Source organism: Ictalurus furcatus, chromosome 8 (assembly GCF_023375685.1).
Source record: "Ictalurus furcatus strain D&B chromosome 8, Billie_1.0, whole genome shotgun sequence".
In the NCBI taxonomy this organism is placed as follows: domain Eukaryota; kingdom Metazoa; phylum Chordata; class Actinopteri; order Siluriformes; family Ictaluridae; genus Ictalurus; species Ictalurus furcatus.
In genome coordinates, this window is record NC_071262.1 from 24,875,018 (window position 1) to 24,898,018 (window position 23,001).

At 39.4% G+C, this 23,001-nt stretch overlaps 1 protein-coding gene across 2 annotated transcripts in view; it reads left to right on the top strand.

Annotated features, from left to right (window-relative positions):
* Positions 1–23,001, top strand: part of aff2 (AF4/FMR2 family, member 2) — a 261,030-nt gene that overhangs the window by 223,554 nt on the left and 14,475 nt on the right. The window contains exons 10-14 of one of the 2 annotated variants that reach the window (XM_053631672.1): positions 13,402–13,564; positions 15,458–16,516; positions 17,487–17,602; positions 20,408–20,654; positions 21,339–21,478. In XM_053631672.1, coding sequence (XP_053487647.1) covers positions 13,402–13,564; positions 15,458–16,516; positions 17,487–17,602; positions 20,408–20,654; positions 21,339–21,478 — 1,725 coding nt within the window. The remainder of the gene's footprint in view (positions 1–13,401; positions 13,565–15,457; positions 16,517–17,486; positions 17,603–20,407; positions 20,655–21,338; positions 21,479–23,001) is intronic. The other variant, XM_053631673.1, reaches the window with a different exon arrangement.

A 23,001-nucleotide genomic window follows, 5' to 3' on the forward strand; every position in this document is an offset into this window, starting at 1 on the left:
CCTATAACAGCACACCCCGAAGTGTTTTATTCCTTACATAGAACCTGTGACATTGTTCCAGTTCGTACCTGCTCCCATGAATAGTCACTAATTTGGCTTACCGTAGATTAAGCCTCAATCAGACACACACAAACACACATTCTCACCGGGATCAGGCTTTCGCTCCGGTATCCGCTTGCATAGAAACTGTTATGCGTTCTGAGCACATCCAATCTTGCTGCCCTAAAATATTACAGAGGTGAAAAGCGCTTATTGTCAATAGTTGATTTGCGTAATTAAAGGAATATTATGGCACCTCGTTCTTAATGGTTCTTTTAATCTCTTTTGGCCAGAGTTCCCCATTTTCAGTAGCTGAGGGCTTTCCGGTATTTATCATAGTCAGACTCTGTGCTTAATGTGTGTAGCTTTGTTTGCATCTTAATTCATTTATGGTTTTTCTTCAGTCAAAATCTATTACACTCTCTCTCTCTGTCTTTCTCTCTCTCTCTCTCTCTCTCTCTCTCGTACACACATTTATTATGCCCCCCCCCCCTCTTAATCGCAAAAACACAGAGACGTACACGTGCGTACACAATGAAAAATTACCCCAGACTGAGTTTAGGGACTACGTTTGTAACATCCAGAGGGAGAAAACACAATCTGAAAGCCTTCACCATATTAATGAGTTGTTTACCATGTGAACAGTGCCATTTTGTCTCTCGAAGGCAGCAGCGAATTAGATCAGACTGCTTATGTGATCTAATTGCTCATCATTATGGCAAATAGTATCAGGCAATAGTGTAATACCTTATGCTCTCTTGAGTATGCTTTCTGAATGTTCTTCATTAGAATGAGATGTGTATTAATTAGCTTAACTACAATTGTACAGTATGGCTGCTTTATCATTAAGGTGATCCTTTTCTTTAGAGTTTTATGTTTGCAAACATGCCCCCCCCCCATGCACTTACGACTGTGAAATGATTTGGAAATAGCACAAATAATGAGCAGATTGAATCTTCATGAATTCGTTGTGACATCATGTCTCGTCTTGTTGAGCAAACCCAGTACTCGAAGTCTTGCCTCTTAGATTAGGTCAGTGGTGTCGTATTGTAATCCCAAACTAACGATTATTCTCAAATCGACAGCAGTGAGCAGTGAACTTCTCCAAAAACAATGCATTGCATTTTGAAGTTCCAAACTCATCAGTGGCTTGGAATCGTGTGTAAGATTGGAAGCTGCAATGTAATTTAAAAATTATTGTTTCCACAAACAATATGTACCCTTATTCATTTGCAGTCTTTTTATACCACAGCTCTGCTGACTTCTCAAATCTGATTAGTCAGAAGGTGTTGATTAATTTTCTCTAACAGCAGCTCTGACAATATTTCTGGCTGCGAGGTTTATATTAACAGCTGGTATCAGCTAATTCACAAGGATTTGCATGGCGGATGCTCCACATAAACAAATAAAACGTGTATAGTTGTTTATATGGTGAAGTTTTCTGTTAGGAGATGTTTGTTTGGTCATTTTGGAAGGAGTCTCCAGTGTCAGAACTTTTGTAACTAACTTTTTTTGACATGGCCTTTAAGATAGAGAACTGTGCGCTTTGCAGTTAATAAGTAACATAACAAGCTATGTTTTGTTTGTTTGTTTGTTTGTTTGTTTGTTTGTTCTTATCGTGTCGCTTCAAGAGAAAGAAAAAAGAGGCTGGTCAAAGAACAGCTGTTGCTAGCTGCTATAACGTAAGGAATAACAGAAACTAAATGGTTTTGCGGCTGTTCCACAACATTTAACGTGGATAAAATGGATAAAAATATGACCTGTTGTTCTTAATCCTTTCTAGCAATACACTATCGACTTATCGGACGTTTTCAGTCAGTATAAACAAATGAATTACTTTATCGCCGCAAGTCTGTTATTAAGCTGAATCAGGACACTGTTGGGTTTCTGTGTGTAGAGTATCGTGACTTTATGTTTAGCTGCTGGTGAGCAGGGCGATGGGAAATGGGAGGGGTGTGAGCCCCCTGCTGGACAAACAATTCACACCTCTCCACAATAACACTGGTACAGAGATAAAACACTGTAAACAACTGTAAAACACCATAAATAACTGGCGCAATAAAATGATAACATTTAAACCTAGTACGTTAGGTAATAAAAATAACTGCTTATGAAATTCTTATTCAAATTCTTAAAGCCCTGAGTGTCTACTTCTATATGAATCACTACTGTGGAGTGTGACATCACAAATAAATTCAATGCTGAACACGGGCACCCCCAAAACAGGCGAAATTTTTTTGGTAAAAAGAGTTAATAAATACAGAATTATAATTATTGTCAGATTGGTGTCGTGTAAGAGGGATAAAACAATTCGGGACATGCTGTTATTGGAAAATAATCAACGTTGGGGTGCTAACATTAGCTGTTTTATGTTGGGTGCATCACACAACCTTGCTGTTTATCAGGTTATTCCTTACACATTGCTTTATACTTTCACAACAGTTCAATCTTTTGTATTACATTATAGAATGTAACGTCTTTATTTATTTATTTATTTTCTAAACAAAAAAACCCCTGTAGACCAGGGCTCAAGTGTTAAAACATATGGCAAGTAAGTCATACATATCATTGTATGACTCCATCTAAAATTAAGTGAGGTGGATATTTGCTTTTTCTACCATGTTCAAAAGCCCACAAGTGTCATAAGTTCACGGCATTCTGTTATAGCTGGCAAGCGTGTGACACAGAAACCTCATAACTGCATATATGCTTAATTTATGGCCTCGAGTCCCATATTAACTTTGACATTTTACTCTTTGTTGGCTCTATTCATGACCATTGGCTTTCATTTACCCCTTGTGGCATAGGAGGAAAAACCATTCAAAGCTGGTGGAATTTTGTTTTTGCTCTTTTTTTTTTTTCCTTTGCTTTCCAAATCGGTTGAAGATGAGCCAGCAGCAGGGCTGGGATTGTGTGCCACCCTTTTCCAATGGCACGGATCCCGTTTTGTCAGAGAAAGCTGATACTTCTACTAGAGCCTGCTAGAGCCCAATTGAGATAAAACTACATCTGGCAGCATTGGGATATCATGCAATGCACTGACATTTAAAAGCTTTGGAGGATTTTAAACCCATTTCAGTCATTCTGTTAACCAATCACTGCTTATTTAAAAGAAAGTGTGTATGAGGCGGTGGATTGTTAACTATTTGAAACAGTTATTATAGTTTAGCATTGGTTTATTATTCATGTTAGTGGTGTTGGTGTTTCTTACCAGCTCATTTCCCTTCAAGCATTAAGTGACCTTATATTCAAGTAGAAGACTATACAAGCCTACTTAGTATAGACAGTGAAAACAATTTTTTTATTATTTTTTTTTTACAATCTGTGGAATTGTGCCCTGCAATGGATTGGCACACTGTCCAGGGTGTACCCCGCCTTGTTCCCGATGCTCCCTGGGATAGGCTCCAGGTTTCTCCGTGACCCTGAGAAGGATAAGTGGTATAGAAGATGGATGGATGGATGGACAATCTGTGGACTTCATTAAAAAAGTTTATTATCCAGCCCACCACACAAGTGAAAGCTCCTATGTCATGTCCGCTCCTATGTTTTGGTTGCCTAGAAACCTATGTGTTAGCTAATGTAATGTAATAACATATAGAAAGCTAGATAGCTAGTTAAATACACACTAAATGAACTGAACGAGTTAATGAATTCCTGGGAACGGGAAGACATAGTGTAGCCATAGTCCTAATAAAGTTTCTAGTCATTTTCAAAGTCACAAGTTGTCTCATGAGACAAGTTGTTCTGTCCTAAGATCGCAAGTATAAATATTATTCGAGTCTCGCTAGAATGTGTTTTTCTCCAACTGTTTACCTGCGAGGTTACTTATTATGCTAGCAGACTTATTTTACTAGCATGAGCGTTATATAACAGCTTTGTGCTTGACTTTATTTTGCTCTGGTTTGTCAGAGTTTCCACATATCTGCACGTTCCTAATTCGTGTCCTGATTATGCTTGGTACAAATTGTTCTACCGATCGTATTATATTTTAACTTATCAAATGTAAAAAAAATAATAATAATAAATAAATAAATAAAATTCAGTCATAAAAAAACAAAATAAAAAGAATAGCCCCAACATGAATTATGTTTGTCCTGGGTTCTTAGGCTACTGATTTGTCCATTCTGTATCATATAAACTTTACTGTAAGCCATTATCCAATGCTAAGCATTCCTTAAATCACAGGTTTATATGCTCTTACTTTATATTTCTGATATTTCTGATTTCTGCTTGAAGTACTTAAAGGAAACAGACTGATATTGAATTAATCGGTAACACTTTACACTAACAGGACATGGATAATCATGGATTAATACCTGAATTAATACTTATATGAACTAATGATGAGTTATTGAGCATGTACTAATCACGAACCGATGAAGAGCTCACCTTAACTACGATGTGAATCTTATGAATTCACGCGTGAATAACAACCACCGTAAGTACTTCTTAGTACATGTTTGTTAGTCAATGTATTAACTAACACGTAGGGGAAAACTCAGTCAAACATGCTCTATAAGAAAGAATATGAATTAAACGTGCATCATTTCAAACTGTTTATATAATTTTCCAAATGCAGCTACGTACACAAACGTCATTGGATAGCGGTGGATTAGTTTCATCATTTACACTGATCCTCCTTATCGAACCTAGAAAGACGTACTAAATAATACACAGCAATGAGTACATCTCAACACGTTTTGCGTCTTTGTCCACAAGAGTGAAATTAATACAGTAACATTTATTCATTAAGCAGATACAGCTATCTATTAAGATTTAAAACCAGAGTTCTATTGAGTTTACCCCTGCGTGGTAATTAATACATTAACTAACAAACATGAACTAACATGTACTTAAGGCGGTCGTTACTCACGCATGAATTCATAAGACTCACGTCGTAGTTAAGGTTAGCGCTTCATTAGTTCATGATTAGTACATGCTTTAAATCAGTGGTTTTCAAAGTGGGGGCCGCGGCCCCTTGGGGGCCGCCAGGGGGCGCCCGGGGGGCCTCAACAATTTGGTGTGAAAAATAAATAAATACATGATTTTCTCTTTCTCACTCTCAGACAACTACACACACACACAATCAACTCCTAATCTAATGTAATGTAAAGATGCAAGATGTAATTATTAATAATAATAAAGAAAGGAGGATATATTCAGAAGTCTGTATTTTTAATGCGTTTTAAAGGCATCTTGCAAAAGGGGGGCCTCAGTCAAATGTTAATGACATTTGGGGGGCCTTGCTCTGGAAAAGTTTGGCAACCCCTGCCTTAAGTCATCATTAGTTAATAATTAAGTAAGTATTAATTCAGGTATTTGTGCATGAATATTCACGTACTGTTATTGTAAAGTGTTAGCGAATAATCTTGCACAACTAACTACAGTCGCTACTGAGACTCTTCTTATTAATGCAGTAAATGATCATTTTACGTGTCATGTCTCATGTGTCAAACGTCTTACACACTCTAAGATCTTAGCGTCTGATTCAATTTTTGTATTATTTTCTGCTTTCTCTCCTTATTTTTCGCTGTTATTTATGTGAATGACTTTTTTGTAGGTTAAAAGTGTCTTTTTTTGTTAACTCGCTCAATTCCGGAACAGGCTGTGTAAATGGGATTTTACCTTCATACAGAGGCGACCCTAGCAGCGACTGCTACACGTTCTTCGTGAAAAAGGGCTGATGATTTAATCAATTAAAGGCTGTAATAGATTTAGGGGCCGAGGAAAGCTGTGGTGATTATTTTGGAGATGTTATTCTTTGGGGTGATTTATAAAAATAATGTAGTACGGCGCATGCTGAAGATCATTTAATAAAGTGCCGCGCTGAGTGAGGACAGCTAAATTATAGATGACACCCCTCCAGCATAGTCTCGATCTTTCTCTCTCTCTCTCTCTCTCTCTCTCTCTCTCTCTCTCTCACGCCGTCTTGTGCTCTCCTCTTTTCTTTCAAGACTCATAAATACGTGCACAGTGTGGTCAGACATCCTGCTTCTCATCTTCTTTTTTTTGTTTATGTACAAGCACACATAGCCTTTCCTGTGACTTTTCTTTATCATTTAATTTTTATGCATTCTCATGCTAACTCATCTTAAATTCAAGGCTCATGAAAACACCAGTGGTGTACCATGTGGAGGTCTGGCTGCTTGCTGTCCAGGCTGGAAGTGTGTCAAACCAGACTTGTCTGTCAGAAGGGAATCAAATCAAACGTAGACTTCTGAGCTTCGGCCCGGGTCTGAGCCTGCTGAGACGACTGCAGAATTCATTCATCTATAATTAAGTATTAAACTTCACTGAAGGGTGGACTGGGAGAAAGGAGAAGAAAAAAATAATAAGACGCCAGCTCTGCCCTTGGATACGAGAAGATAGCCGAATGCTAATGGGGAGGCTGCTCAGGGTCGCCTGAGGCACCTTGTCTCTGATAGATGTTTAAATAATTAGAAGCTGCAAACAAATACGGAATGAGCCAGCCGAGTAAGACAGGAGGCCTTCGCCCGTATTTCTGAATCAACAGGGACACTAAAGCCCTCCCGCTTGACTGAATATCTGGATGAGCCCAGATTTAATGACTCGCTCTAACTGAGTGCTTACTCCCTGATGCCGGGGCTCTTCTGGCTGCTTGGACTCATCCTTATTTTTCCAAGCTGGGCCTGGGGGCTTTCTCACCTCCTCATTCGTAGCTTTCAGGCGCATTGATCTAAGATTATGGTATCAGTGTATATAGGGGAAGAAAGTCAAGAGTCGATGCGAGTAGGTTTCCGAAGCTGTCAGTTCAGCAGCAGACGTTCCAACCTTGAAGAGGAATAATGCGTAGTCCTGTGCGAGGAAGGAAGGTGGGGTAAAAATGCAGGATACTGTAAACAAAAAAACATTACATAGTACTAGAGGTGGCACAGATCTGATACTCAGGATCAGTATCAGTCCAATACTAGCAAAACATAGGCAAAAGAATTCATTTAAACCGATCTTGTAACAATTATAGCCTGAAATTTATGAGAATTGCTTGTAGTGAAACAGCGTTAAAGTAGTACAATGACGGACAAATACACGACATCAATAATACATTACAATACAAACTTTAAAACTATAACTACTTTTTCGTATTTAAATTGAGCAAATTTATAGCATATGGAACGAACGAAAATTTGAGTCTGTTTTGACTTAGCTAAGGGGACCCTATATAAAGATCCTGAAGGGAGGGTCTGAACTGAATCTTGAAGGGGGTGAGATGTGTCAGATATAATTTGTTTGGCTTACTTATTCTCCTGCATATTAGATAAATCTGGCAACCCAGGCAATTCCACACCCAGTACTTTGCTACAGTTATGTACAACTTTTGCCAGTGCATTAATTATTTATTTAATTTTTTTTTTTGACTTTCAAAGAAGCTGTCAAGTAATATCAGAGAAGGAACTCTGGACTACAGTTCCCAGCAGCCACTGCACCACACAACCATGTCACATGACCACCTGCACCTGAACTTCATTCTTGTTAACGAGCATCTTACTCAGTCTATCAGTATTCTCTGCAGATTTTAATTTATTATCACTTATCGTGCCTAAATACTTGTAACGTTCAACCAATTCAATCGGATGATTATCGATAGTAGTGAATGACACCGCTGCCTGATTACGCCTAAAATCAATACTCATATCCTTGGTTTTATCAGCATTCAGAAGTAGACCAGCCTCCTGACACCAATTTGTAAAGTAATCAACAATGGGCCCGTGATCTCTCTCCTCACCAACCAACTAAACTTACCACCATCGTGTCCTCAGCAGACTTCAGAATGTACCGGTTCTCAAATTGACTACGACACTCATCGGTGTAAAGCATGTAGAGGAGATGAGAAAGTACACATCCCTGAGGGGAGCCAATAGATGTAGTTATTGGACCCGAGAGGCTACTATTGGCCCTTACTCACTGTGACCTGTTAGTGAGGAAATCAAGCAACCAAGTGGCCATACTTGCATTTAGCGTAGAAAACATTGGAGCTGCTATCATGTCAAGTTTGTGGATGCTCTTAAGGATGTTTAGTTGGGGAAAGATTTACAGTAGACTTGATTGTATTTTTGTGTTAGGATTTATCTTACTACTTACAGTATACTTGTCATGTCAACGCCAGATTCCCAGAACACACCGTGGCCTACTAACATGGCCAACCGGGACTACACTTCCCGACTCACACACAATCATCACTGTCATGATCTCCAGATTACTGAGCATGCACACTTGGACTCAATCACACTCACATTCTATATAATCAGACAATAAAGTCACACTCACCGCGAAGTATTGTTCACTGTTTACTGCCTGAGGTACTGTAACAACTCTTCGTTTACAGCTCATGATATTCCGGTTCATGATCTTGTTCTGGTTTCCTAGTTTCAAGATTCTGGTTTGTAGTCTGTTTGCCGATCATCTGATTCTCTGCCTGTTTTTTGACTAGAGTCTTGCCTTCAGGATTTGGAAGTGTTGTTCTTTTTTAATAAAAGCTTTTACTTGCAACAGCAGCCACCTTAGACATCTGACAATACTTTATATTATGTATTTAGCTATGTATTTTTCTGATATTTTTAAGTGACATACTTTTAACCTAACCTTTACTTTTAGTGATATCAGTGATATCAAAAAAAAACATTTTAAAGCTTGGTTTTTAAAGAAAAAATATTTCAATATCAGCTGATACTCAAGGTTTCAGTATCTGTATTGGTATCACTCCACAAAACATTTTGAAAATGTTCTTTTTTTTTTTCATGGCTTGTCTAATATCCCTTATAGAAATTGTGAAACAGTTCCACGTGGCCAGCATTTTTTTTTTCCATTGTTGATCTGCTTGAACACATCTGAGCACAGCATATTTAATCACTTTCTAATAATCACTACCATTAATATTAGTTGTAAAGTGGTAGAAATATATTTTGTTTTAAGCTTAATTTGTTCTCTTGGTCAAAATGTCTAAGCCAAAGATTTCATACATAGAGTTAAACTGGTGTTAATATACTTATTGTATACAGTACTTGTCTAATGTGGGATCGTATTTCACCGTAACAAACTCAAAACATTCTACAGTTCCCTTGATAGAAAGCAAGAGAGTTGCATTTTAAAAGCACTAAAAGCAAGTCAGGATAGGAGTCAGGAGGTTATCAGAGAGTTCAAAACACCTACACAGTTGTCAGTCATACCAGATTCGTACATCGATTGACTCATCTTATAAATAAAAATAAATATTATCCTAAATGCCATTGTCAGATGTCAGTGATATTTTATATCGTTTTTCGTATCGTACTCACTGTAAAAAGTATAGACATAAAAATAGGTTCTTTCACACCAATTGTTTAAGCTCCCTCCTTTTCTTCATAAAATGATTTAATTTGTATAAATCCTGGAGAAAAATCTCTGAACCTATTCTAGACCTTGTTGGCACTTTTTTGGCAAAACCTCAGCAGAAAAAAACAAACAAACATACAGAGATAGATAGATAGACTTTATACTATAGTGTATCATATCAAGAAGTTGTCATCCTGTATTGTGAAATGATTCGATTCCATTGTATTTGTATGGCGCTTTTAACAATGGTCACTGTTTCAAAGCAGCTTTACAGAAATATATAAACACAGGATACAGATTTTAAGTGTGTGAATTTATCCCTATTGAGCGAGCCGGTGGTGACGGTGGTGAGGAAAAACTCCCTAAGATGATGTGAGGAAGAAACCTTGAGAGGAACCAGACTCCGAAGGGAACCCGTCCTCATCCGGGTAACAACGGATAGTGTGAAAGTAAAAGAAAGTTCATTATGGGTTTAATATGAAGTCTTTGTTGAACTAGTCCACTGTTCACTAAATGATATTTCTGCCATATCGCCCACACACTTACTCTGCCTCTGTGTGCTTAGGCTTGTATTTCTCTCTTTTTCCTATATGATATGTCCTGTAAAATTGCTTCATTACGAATCACTGAATATTTCTGCAATAAATAGTTCTAATGTCACTGCATAATTTATTTATTGGAGAGTTTATTGAACGCTTGGAATCATTTGGTTTCTGCAGTGACTACATCAGTGCATTCTAAGCAGTGGGGTGTTTTAAAGGAAGAAAATCTGATGATCAGCGGCATAATTTCGCAGCTTTCCTGCTTACTTAAAGTTAATAAGTGCTTTGACAGCATTCAGACGTTATTATGCCCAGTAGATTTGTGTGTGTGTGTAAGTGCGTGTAAGCTTTTGCTTTCCCATGAATTATTCAAGTGTTGCGTGTTTGGGGTTGTGAATATATACTTGTATGTTATCATTTTTGCATTGTTGTTTCTGGTGCTGTGTAACTCCGAGTTCGAAGTGTCACAGAGTTCAGCTGTATGCATGCAAAATGACTTGAATGAAAATGGCGTTATGTGTACGATGTGAGAACACCGCTGACTTTTGTTCAAGGGTGCAAAAAAACAATGTGTTACATCAGACACTTTTTTTTAGAAAAGGATAAGGACTATGACCAAGTCATCCGTCCATTTTCCATACCGCTTATCCCTACACAGGGTTGCAGGGGAGCCTGGAAGGGATACCAACCCATTGCAGGGCACAATCGCACACACATTCATACACTATGGGCAATTTGGAAATGCCACAATCTACAACGCATGCATTTGGACTGGGAAATGAAACCGGAGTACCCGGAGGAAACCCCCGGAGCACGGAGAGAACAAGCAAACTCCACACACACAGGGCGGAGGCGGGATTCGAACCCCCGATCCTGGAGGTGCGAGGCAAATGTACTAACCACTAAGCCACCAATGTAAAAATTTAAGCTGTGTAGATAACTCAACACTGAACATTCCCTTTGTCCTGGAGTTCTGTTTCTAGCACTTCATGCTGTTCGAGGACTAGCTGCAATTATGAATGATGCTACTTTATTTACTTGTTATACTATATGCACTGCAGATCTTCAGGATCTGCTGCGTATGCTGTTGATTAATGGTTGATACACCACGTCACTCAGGACAGATTGAGTGTGTTATAACAGAATGCCTTGGCAGGATGACTAGTCTTTGCAGAAGAGACGGCACACTTGCACCGAACATGTAAACATTTAATAAGATCGTTTGATTTTGGCGTGTTATTGCAGACTAGTCAGAAATGACGTTTTAAAAAGGATGAAAACAAGTATGCTAAAGTTAAAGCTAGATATTATGCAGTATTTTATGTTTATATACATGTACTTCAGGATTTCCTTTTCTACTAATCAAAAGTATTCATTTTTAGCACATCAAGCGATTGTATAAATATTATCTGCTCAACAGTATGTGTTTGTTCATGGGAGTGGGCTTGGGGGATCATTGGGATGACATAATCCGATATGTTTTAGGCTTGTAATTCTGTCAGTGGAAGACATGTGAGCTAGACAGCTAGAAAGCCTGTGGGTCAGAGGTCAGCACTTAAGGTCAAGGTGAACAATGGTATCTTCAATACCAAGTGAAAAACCTATCAGGCTTTGTTTCTATACTTCCCCCGACTTGTCTTCAGCCATCAGCCAAAGGTCAACCCCATTAAATGAAGAGTTGAAAATATCTTTCACAGGCTAACAAAGTGAACAAAAAAGCATTCACTGCATCATCTGGAGATTGTCATTTTGAATCCCAGAGTTGCCCCAGCCTTCCTTTTTAAATATCCCATTCATTGTATAGCGGCTTCACGCAAAGTAGTTACCAGAGGTTCTTAAATATTCTAAATATTCACTGTCATAAAATAAAGAAAGAAATGAGCCACTTGAGGGTGTGCGCTACAGTAATTTTATCATATATCTGTTTAAGGAGATTGCCTAAAACCTCCTTAACCATGATAAAATCACTGTAATGCATGCCCTGGAGTAGCTTATTGCTTTTAGAAAACAGTGACAAAAACAATATGATCAAATCCAGTGTTCAATCCATAACTTATTAATATTAAAACCTGCCATTAATACGGAATGTACTTGTTGTGCTGAGGCTCAGTGGTTAAGGCTCTTGGGCATTAATCAAAGGTTGGCAGTTCAAGCCCCAGCACTGCCAAGTTGCCACTTATGGGCCCTTGAGCAAGGCTTTTAACCCTCTCTGCTCCAGGGGCACTGTATCATGCTCTGACCCCCAACTTCCTAACAAGCTGGCATATGTGAAGATAAGAATTTCACTGTACTGTAATGTAGTATATGTGACAAATAAAGGATTCTTCTTTTTCTTCTAGAAGTGGTTAAGTAATTAGTGGTTAAGCAATTAGTCACTCTGGGTTGTTTTTTTTTTTTTTTTTGTGAAACACATTTTTCAATGTGTTTTTGTAGCACTTCGGTGTTGTTTTCGCCTTTTGAAAATAATTCCTAGGCCTCCTGCCTTTGCTCTGTGGGACAATACTCTGGAGATATTTGCCTGTCTTCTTGGTCGCCTCCAGCATTGGCAGTGCTTTGGCTGACACAATCTGCTAACATATTACAGCTTGATCAGAAACGTGGGTCTTTCTTGCCCATCTCTGGCAAAACATAGGGGTAAAACATGCACAGGCAGATACAAAATGATGCCATCACTGCACACTGCCAAACTCTCTGGTCTCTTGAGTTAGCCATGGTCTCAAACCACACCCCAGAACCAATCCAATGAGCAAAATATGCTCTCCCTCTAGCTTCTCTTCATTGTAGAGCAGTTATTTTACTGACTATAGTTCATTTTTTTCCCTGAGACCAAAGCAATATTGGCCCAGCAAGAGATGATGCATCTCTCTGTCACAATATAATCACTAACAAAGTGTTGACAATAAAGAAGCCCAATCTGACCTTTGGGAAGGGATTTAATTTGCTTCCCTCCAGCACATTTAACTCCCATGTAAAGCAATCACAGCCGTCAGAGGCCGAGGACATGTCGAGATGCAGAATTTTATTAGATTAGAGATCTCCAGACTTTCATGAAGTGATAAATAATGGCGAGCGGCAGTGGAGAACAGTGAGATGATATAGAATAATAACTGAGTAGGTGGGGGAGCAAGCTGCCCATGTCTCTTTCTCTTTTTCTGCCATAAATCACGCATTCACTAATAGCTTCTTGGTTAGCTGGACCTTAGCGATAGCTTGAGGCATGTTTGACATATGCTGCATGTATTACAGAAGTTGATTTTGTAAGATATTTTCCACATGCTCTTGGCACTATTGACCTTAGAAGACTGAAATATAATGTTACATTACTTCTTTACAGTATGTTCACATTGATGTAAATGGTGGGCGTATGTTGCAGAGATGTAAAATTTCTGCAAATAACATATTTATTCATTGTGAGTCCCAGTTGCAGACTTTTGTATTTAATGGTACAGCATGTGAATAATGTTCTGCTCATTTGTATGTGTGTTTGCAGCCTTCCAGGGCCCACACCACGGAGCAGTGATCCAGGTGGCCACTCCAGCGGGGCTTCTGGGAGTTCCAGCGAATCAGAAAGCAGCTCTGAGTCTGACTCTGACAGCGAGAGCAGTTCCAGTGACAGCGAATGCAACCGAGCATCCCGCGCCACTACACCAGAGGTATAAACCCTAGGCAAAAATTAAAACACAGTATGTTCCTCAAGGCGCACTAGGGAGCGTTTCCGCCTCACGGCTTCGGGGTCTCCAGTCCAATCCAGTTCAAACTCAGGTTACTATCTATATGGAGTTCTCCCCATGTTTACATGGATTTTTCCAGGTTCTGCATTTTGCACCCACCCAAATTGGCTACTCGAGATTGCCCCTAGTGGTGAACGAGTGTGTGAATATGTGTACATGGTGTCCTGAGATGAATTGGCATCCCGTCATGAGTGTCTTACTTCCTGATGCCATTATTTCCAGCATAGGCTCTGGGTCCTCCATGACCCTGGTTAAAGCAGTTACAGAAATTGAATGATTGATTGAATGAATGAATGAATTATTTAATTTATCAGTCATGTGCTAACCCTTATCCTCCTCAGTAGGGGATAACTAGTTTGTGAGTAGGAATTGGCATTTACCAAATTTTGGAGAAAATGGGATAAAATGTAAAAGAAAGAAAGAAGATGCAATTTGCAGTTTGATTTCTGAGAAGTGTATTAACATGTTGGACCAGACAGCGATGTCTCAATAGTGAAGGCACTAGGACCAGTCAGAAGGTGGTGAGTTCAAACTGCTGTTATTGGGCCATTTGCAAGGCCCTTAATCATTAAACTGCCAAGGTTGTATCCTGTCTCAGCTGTAAGTTGCTATGGATAAAAAGCAGCAGGCAAATGAGTAAAGATGTAAAGTTATTAGTCATAAATTTTGACGACTCAACATAGCAGAAATGCCCCTGGGATCAAGGTGAAGAGTTTTTTTTCCTGCTTTGAACTACTGCAAAGACAAAATCCACCGTGTTCCAAGCATGGGAGTAAAGCCAGATGTCTGAAAAGCTCTCTTAAATGCTTAATTGGCAGCTTTAAAGTTGCCCCACCGTGGCTTGCCCTGAGCTTCCTCAGTGCATTCACCAAAAACACCCCTATTCTCATCACCTCAGTAAATAGCTGTCTGCAGTCCACCTGGGGGATCCATATCTGCAGGCTGCAAATGCTTAGCCCGTTGGAGAGATATTTCTTTTTTCTTTCATGCTGCAATTCACAGTTGTAGTGTTTTAACAGGAATGCTCCAGGAGGCCTGTAAAATGTGGACATGCATGATTGTCAATTCGTCATCTCTGCTTGTACTGTTCAACTTCCAATTTTGCAGTTTGTTTTGGCATAAATCTATAGCAGATGAGATAAAAAAAAAATTTTTTTAAAGTGTGGCTTTTAAATGTGAAATAACATGGAAGGAGGTTTTTTTTTTTTCTGTGGGAAGGCAGGTACAGATCAGATGGAAAGGTCTGTTCAACATTTTCCACCTTCTCTGGTTGTAATGGTTCATTTGGATGCCTGTTCATCTTTTTGGCTTCCTTTTCCAAGTGATTTACACTCAAGGCATTCAAGGCAGGTTTTATGGTTCCAAACGAAAGATTTTTTACATGTCTTCGAGCATAATGGAACAAAACAAATGATGTGAGATAATATGGGTGATGAAAACATCATCTCCTTTGCAGTCGACAGTTGAGGACAATGCACCACTGAGTTTATCTGCCATTCAGGAGTTTTATGATTTCCTATTGTAATCGCATCTTCGCATCTTCCTAGTAATGCATTGGTCTGTGAAAGTCAAATGACTGAATCATCATTCTTATGAATCACCATTGAAACAGATGATGTTCATGTAGATATGGACCATTAGAATTATTGGTTGCATATGTTTTGAGACAATTATTGTATTACATTTGTATTCAACAATGTTAATTTATCACTAAGCATTGCATTTATGAGAAAGTCCAACAACTTGTGTTATAAAATGATGATGAACAGATGAGATTTCTCAACACATTGACAAAGGAATTTCTTTCTTCTAAAGCCTGAACCACCATCAACAAACAAGTGGCAGCTGGATAAATGGTTGAACAAAGTCAACCCTCACAATAAGCCCCTTGCCAACACACAGACAGAAAGCCATGGAATTAGAAGCTCTCAGCCTGAGGACGGCCAAGCTACAGAGAACCAAAGCTGTAGTAAGAGCAAGCCCAGTGCAGCTCTGGCACAAGCAGACCCCAAAGACCGGGCCTTGCTCAGTCCCATCCGAGAAAAGGCCAAGCCTAAAACAGGCCAGAAAGGTCCTGATGGTAAGGGTACCAAAGTGAAGGCCCCAGTTTCAGTTGATCTGCCTCTTTCCAGGAGAAGCACAGGCAAGAAACAACCGAAGAAAGTCGAACAGTCCTCAAGCAGTGAGGAGCACAATTGGCCCAGACCTGTCAACTCCAGCACTACACCAAAGGAGAAAGAACCTCCACCTTTAGAACCACCCAAACCTAGAGGCAAGGCCCCAGGGGGCAAGACTGCCCCCAGAAAGGAACCCCGATCCACTACAGTAACCACACCTGCTGCCCCCACCACCTCTGCTATCAGCACAGCTCCAGACAAGAAGAAGCACAGAGGGCCTAGTAAGATCATCCCCAAGTCGAAGGAGTTTATTGAAACAGAGTCGTCCTCATCAGAGTGCCACTCGGACCCTGAGGACCTTTCAAAAGTGCATCTTCCCTGCCCTGGCCCTAGCAGCCTGAACTTTAAATCCAAGGACTGTAACAGCAATATCCTGAGTGTCAGCAGTCTTGCCAGCACCAGCAGTACCTCCATACCAGACCCAGCTGCCACTGACCTGCTGGAGGAGCCCCTGTTCTCCCCCATCTCCATGGTACAGAATGAGCTGCTGTCACCACTGCGAGACTTTGAGGACATTAAGTCCCTGTGGGTTAAGATTGAGCTCAGCCTCCTGTCACGGATTCCTGGGCAGGATCCACCTGAGCCGCTCCCTACCAAGGCTGAGTGTCGAGAGACCAGCTTCAAGCACAGGAGACAGCAGTCACCCGCCTCCATTCCATCAGAGAAACCCACCAGCAAGTCAAAGAGGAAACACAAGGTAAGTGCCCGCTCCCTTTGTAACATCTTACAAGATCTTTCACATTATATTTAGTGCAATATTGGCATAGCAATAGTACAACTGAAGTTTATAGAGGTACGTGAGGAATTTATAACCCCTACTTTCTTTTTCATGGATGTTTTTTTCCAGTGTAAAATAATCCCACTATCAAATACAGACCGATGAGTATAGTCCTAAAACTTAAAAGGTTGGTTTTACTGAAAAGTAGCAGCTTAGAACAGCTGGACATCCTCTGTAAACCTTTATTTACATGATGGATTTCTGTTACTTTGTACAGATCCAGGTGCAGGACACAGATTGAGCTCAGCCTCCTTATAGCCTTGACCAATACTTGTAACCCAAGCATACCTTGGTTTCTTGGTGTATATATACACTTATATACCTAAATTACACCCTTATTTCAAAATTATTATGAAAAGGACTCTTCTTTTGTGATGCCAGCAACTTCTGTATTACGGACTTCACTGCTAGGAAAGGCTTTATGTCTGCTTATCCAGCTTTATGATAGGTCAGTATTTCAGTTTTAGGGCTTGTTATACCTACAAAAATATAAAGTATACAATTTTATGCATATTTACTTAGACAAGGCCTCATTTGCATAAATAAATGTACATTTTCGTTCCAATAAAAGAATACTTGTAAGGAAATCATAGGATTGGGAGGATAGGAAGGATACTGTAAGATTGTTGTAAGATTGTTTGTGATATCTCTTGTTAAAAAAGAAAAGAAAAAAAACCTATTCAAATCGCCTTAAATGAACATTGGATAGAAGTATAATTTTTTCACCTATAATCCCGAGAGGGATTTTTGTACTCGACTGTAGGTCAGATTAGATTAGGTTATAGATCTAATCTAATTAGGTTAGAGATCTCATTTATACAGTAAGTGCAGAGAGTGTATAAATAAAACGCAAAGGTAAAATGAACAAATGTGTCTTTTGTACCTGCAGTCAGATCATTGTGAGGTGTTGAGTGGGACGAAGAAGTTAAAACTGGAGAAAGAGGCCCTGCTCCTCCCTCCTTGTATCTCTCCCATCCACAACCACAAAGTCTCCAACACAAAAGAGTAAGTATTTAAGCCCCTTGACACAAACTAAATACACTATTACACTTTATTGATTCATGCTGCATGAAAGCCCTGATGTGATAAGTGACCATTTGGGTGGATTTTACTTTCTCAGGATTCTTGGAAGTACTTTTTTCTCTATATTAAAAAGTGCAGTCTGTTTACTGGAATAAACTGAAGGGGGGCGGGGGGGGGGGGGGGGGGGCTATAACATTCCTATGAAGAAATCATACAATTTTATCTCTTTAACATTTGTATCATCAAGCCTTCAAGTGTTTAGCCCTTTTGCATTCAACTACCTAAGATGTGCTAGTGCTAGCTCGGCTGAGTCCCTTACCTTACTCCTGTATTCTGTGAATTACAGCAGGTCAGTTCCTATACCCAGCTTTAATTCCATTTTCCTTTGTCTCTTTGAATGATCATAATAGAACTCTGACATGACCGCACCAGCTTGCCCTAATTTTAGATATTCAATTAATTCCAGAGCGGACATGCACCCGCCAAAGACACGCTCATAACAGAGGTCGTGGGGGCGTCCTGTCTGTCTGCTAGTGTCCACTGTCATGAGACATGACTAATTGTTGCAGATCCCAACAATGTGATAAGCAGCTCCAGGCTAAAATAGTAGCCTGCGCTAATGCTCGTTACGGGAAGCACTGAGCACCTCGGGGACTTTTTAATGATATCACCTTCCCGCTGGGTTTTAAATCAGTTCAGCTCAGACAGCATCAATGCGCACACGCTACATTGCCCCTCTTAATCAGATTAGAAAAGGAAATGCACCTTTTATTATTGTTGTAAATGTTCTGGACATGTTCACATAAAACATGCTGGGGGGAAAAAGGTTTTTTTTTTAATAACTTTTTTAGTTATTTAGGACTTCGAGCTAAGACGAGCATGCTCAGCATATTTTCGTCTAAAAGATGCAGTCCTCTTTGGTCTCTGGAACAACTATTATACATGGATAGATAGTCTGTAATGGTCTCTTTCATACTCGAAACAAAAAACTGATTCAGGGCGTTGCTCTTTTTTAGGCTAATAGTGCAGTTAAATGCGAACAACAGCATAGAACGTGTCAAACATTACTCCAATTAACAGCTCTTGATTCTGAAACTGAGAGCACATAGCATGGACACTCATGTCAATCAACCGAGCCATCGTTATAGCTAAATGTTCGCCGTTCCGTGGATATTGGATGATATCTTTACAGCAGCGTCCCGGAGGCTTCTCAACGCTCATAATGACCCCAAATTTCAACCTCCATGTTCAACACCAGGCTCAGTAGCATACAAAAACGAGACAAGCATACAAGTTCTGAGCTAGCTGAGCACTCTTTCACACATGACCTTAAGGAATAACAGCAATAACTGTGAGAGGAATGCCTTTCCGGAGCCGGTGGTCGTGCGATAACGTCTAAAGATATCACTTCATACAAAGTGATATGAAAGTCATAACATTCTATTAAAGGAAAAGAAAATTAGCAAATACTTTTCCCAATGTGTAGAATTGCTTTCATCTCGTCTGAAATATTTTAAGACCTGCTTATTTACCGCGCTGCTTGCATTTCTTTCGTGTCTCTTTGACTGTTTATTTTTTTTCCGCCACCATGACTAGTTTACATTTTCCCACAGCACGGACAAGTGAATTGTATTTGTAGTTGAGGAGTCTACTAGTTTATGTAAACCCTATTAATACTACTGTACCTCAGTATTAGCAATGTATGTTAATGCAAACCCTATTAATACTACTGTACCTCAGTATTAGCAATATATGTTAATGCAAACCCTATTAATACTACTGTACCTCAATATTAGCAATGAATGTTAATGCAAACCCTATTAATACTACTGTACCACAGTATTAGCAATGTATGTTAATGCAAACCTTATTAATACTACTGTACCTCAGTATTAGCAATATATGTTAATGCAAACCCTATTAATACTACTGTACCTCAGTATTACCAATGTATGTTAAACTATAAGTGGCTCATACTAAATTGCATTCTGCAGCCTCGTTAATCAACACGCTTGAAGCATTAGCATTTTTTTTTCTTTTGCTGTGTTTTTTTCTTCTGTTCACTGAAATTTTAACAAAACTACTGCGAATATAAAAAATTCTACTGCATCCAGTGATTAGTGTTTCTGAAGCCCATAAACAAAACATTTACTAACCAGAGGATTGGAGGAAGTAAGAAAAGTACTAAATGACATCTCATCTATTTTTAGCCAAATTATGGCCCAAGGCTGTGCAGAAATTGACAACACAATTTCAGCGGTTGTTTACTTAAACCTTGCAGAGGCTTTTTTCTCTCTCTCTCTCTCTCTCTAATTAGGGCTTAGTTAAATGCTAAAACACAGCCTAGACCCTCAGGCATTCTTCTCCTGAAGCTGGTACCTTTCAGCTCGCTTCATTTTAACACACATTTGCATCATGGCCTAACAGCTATTTTAGCACCACTGCTAAATGTTGATGTTAGGTCAGTCTGCTCCTGTTGAGAGTTGTAATGAGTGTTTATAGACCAAACACATCTTACCACTTGCTCAATGAATGGCATACCTCAATAAGAGTGTATTTACAAATCACAGAGCCTGGTTAGTTAATTAACCTTTCTGTTCTTCACTTCAGAACACAACCTGAGGCAGAGACATGATGCTGAGATTGGGTTTATCTTTCCCTCGAAACACACATTTAAGGTCTCGAGTACTATTTAGTGTTTCAGGAGAGTTATTGGACAGGACAAGGGTTCTCAAACTTTTGCTAGACAGGGAGCACTTTACTAAAAAACGTGTTGTTTCTGACAAGCTCTTCGAAGAAGCAGCCGAGGAAGCTCCTTCCGCCGCTGCTCTCCCCGTTGTCGGACGAGCCCATGGGTCGCCAACGAAGAAGCAGCGAGAGCAGTTCTCTCAGTATGGAAGGAAGCACAGCTGTTCCCACAACCTTACCCCCAACACACTCCCTTCCACCTTCATCCTCTTCGTCTTCGTCATCCTCTTCGTCATCTCACAAGCACCGCAAAGGAGAGAGCAAGTCTCACTCCAAAACCAGCAGCGTAAGTATGAGCGTGTATTCGTGCTCTGATGTGTGATCTGATATATATTTTTTCTGTTGTCATTAACATATTAGCAACGATTAGTCACTGTTGTTAAATATTCGTCTCATTAGTAACGAAGCGTGATATTATTATAACCTGTATTCTTGTTATAGCTCGTTAATCTGTTGCATTATTTTCAAAACACGTGCTTACAGAAATAATTAGTGTGGTACTCTTCTTCACTCGGCACCGGAGGTGTTAGTTTAACTGAACTGGTTGTGAGAATTCAAGTCATTACTTTTAATCACGCAGTAAATATTATTTAGTAATACTTAGAAATATGTTCGAGTGTCATTTTACCTGATCATTTCTCTTAAATTGCATTAAAAATACAGGCAATTATAAAATAATAAATACGGCGTCTGGTAGAAATAAATAAATAGACAGCAGAATTTGAAACTCATCAATGATTTCTTCCTTGCTCGAGGCTTCAACCACATTTCCTGTGTTTTGGCAAACAAATGACTCTTTTGGAACGGATTTCAAAATAGACTTGAAGACAGGAAAATAAATGCCATGTGCCGAGTCATCTAAACTCGAACTCTCAACGCCAGCCCCTGAAACAAAGCCAGATAGCTGTCATGACTCTTTTCTGGATTATTTGATTTGCTGAATGCTAATTTTAATGGATTCTTCATATAGCAGGAGGAAGACAGCCATGCAAAGACCTCCGGGGGTTTCCATGCCAATGGTCAGTCCGAATCGAACACGTGGCCGAACCCTTCAGCTCTGTCTATGGAGAATATGGAGCACAGGAGACCTAAACTCACGTTCAACAACACGTATGTACTGTGTTTAAACTGAATAGAAAGTGTTCTAATACGAATACTTACAGTGGCGCTTGAAAGTTTGTGAACCCTTTAGAATTTCCTATACTTCTGCGTAAATATGACCTAAAACATGATCAGATTTTCACACAAGTCCTAAAAGTGGATGAAGAGATCCCACATAAACAAATGAGACAAAAATATTATAGTTGGTCATTGGAAAATGATCCAATATTACTTTTCTGTGAGTGGCAAAAGTATGTGAACCTTTGCTTTCAGTATCTGGTGTTACCCCCTTGTGCTGCAATAAGTGCAAATAAACAATTCCGGTAATCAGTCCTGCATATCATCTTGGAGGAATTTTAGCCCGTTCCTCAGTACAGACCAGCTTCAACTCTGGGATGTTGGTGGGTTTCCTCACATGTACTGCTTGCTTCAGGTTCTTCTACAGCATTTCTATCGGATTAAGGTCAGGACTTCATCAATTTCTATTGGCTTAAGGTCAGGACAATTTCTGTTGGATTAAAGTCAGAAAGGTTACAGTAAATAAATGTCCAAGTGTAATATTTTTGGTTTCCTTTGTCTACTTTTAGGATTTGTGTGAAAATCTGATGATGTCTCAGGTCATATTTATGCAGATATATAGAAAATTCTAAAGGGTTCACAAACTTTCAAGCACCACTGTATTATTTTGTTTAGGAATCTTGCTAGAAAAGGTTCATAGGGGTTCTGATTGAGACTCGAGATTAGGGCTTGGATCCCGCAGGACACAACAAAAACATGTACAAAAGGAAGGTTTTCGCTTTCATGTGGACGTCAGTGATGCAGTAAGCTCGTCAGACAAAACACACATTGTGCGGTGCATTTGTAGCTTTTATTTATGATTTTCTGACAGTGCTGGGGGTTTTTTTTCTAGTGTTTCTGGGGGTCTAATGGTAGAGTTCGTTTTTAATTAAGAAACACTTTCCATCTTAGCCACACCCACTTTGGGTTTAAATCCAAACACAGATAGAGATACGGATATTTGGAGCACTAAACAGTTATAGATACACATACAGATATAGACAGTGGCATTGCATTACACCGCTAGTCTGTATATATTCACTTAACTAACTAACTAGCTTGCCATATGTTATTACATTACATTAGATACCAGTTTTTAGGGAAGTTAATTAAGTTTCCAGGCAACCAAAACATGAGACTGGGCAGCACCGGGGCTTTTATTTTCCTTGATGGACTAGCTAATATGATTTGACCACCTCTGGGTCAAGGTTTAAAAATACTACAAAGCTAAAACAAGTTAGTACATTAATAAAAGATGATTTAATGCTTAGTGACATGAAGGAGTTCAGTCTTCATTTGAAGACAGCCGGTGACTCAGCTGTTTGGACATCCAGGGGAAGTTCCTTCCACCACCTTGTTTCCATGAATGTCTTTCTTGTATCTTGCTTGCCTTTCTTGTATGGTGTATCAGATCTTACAGTGAGGGGTTTTACTACATACACATGCCTTTCCTGATCCAAGGTAATATATTTCCT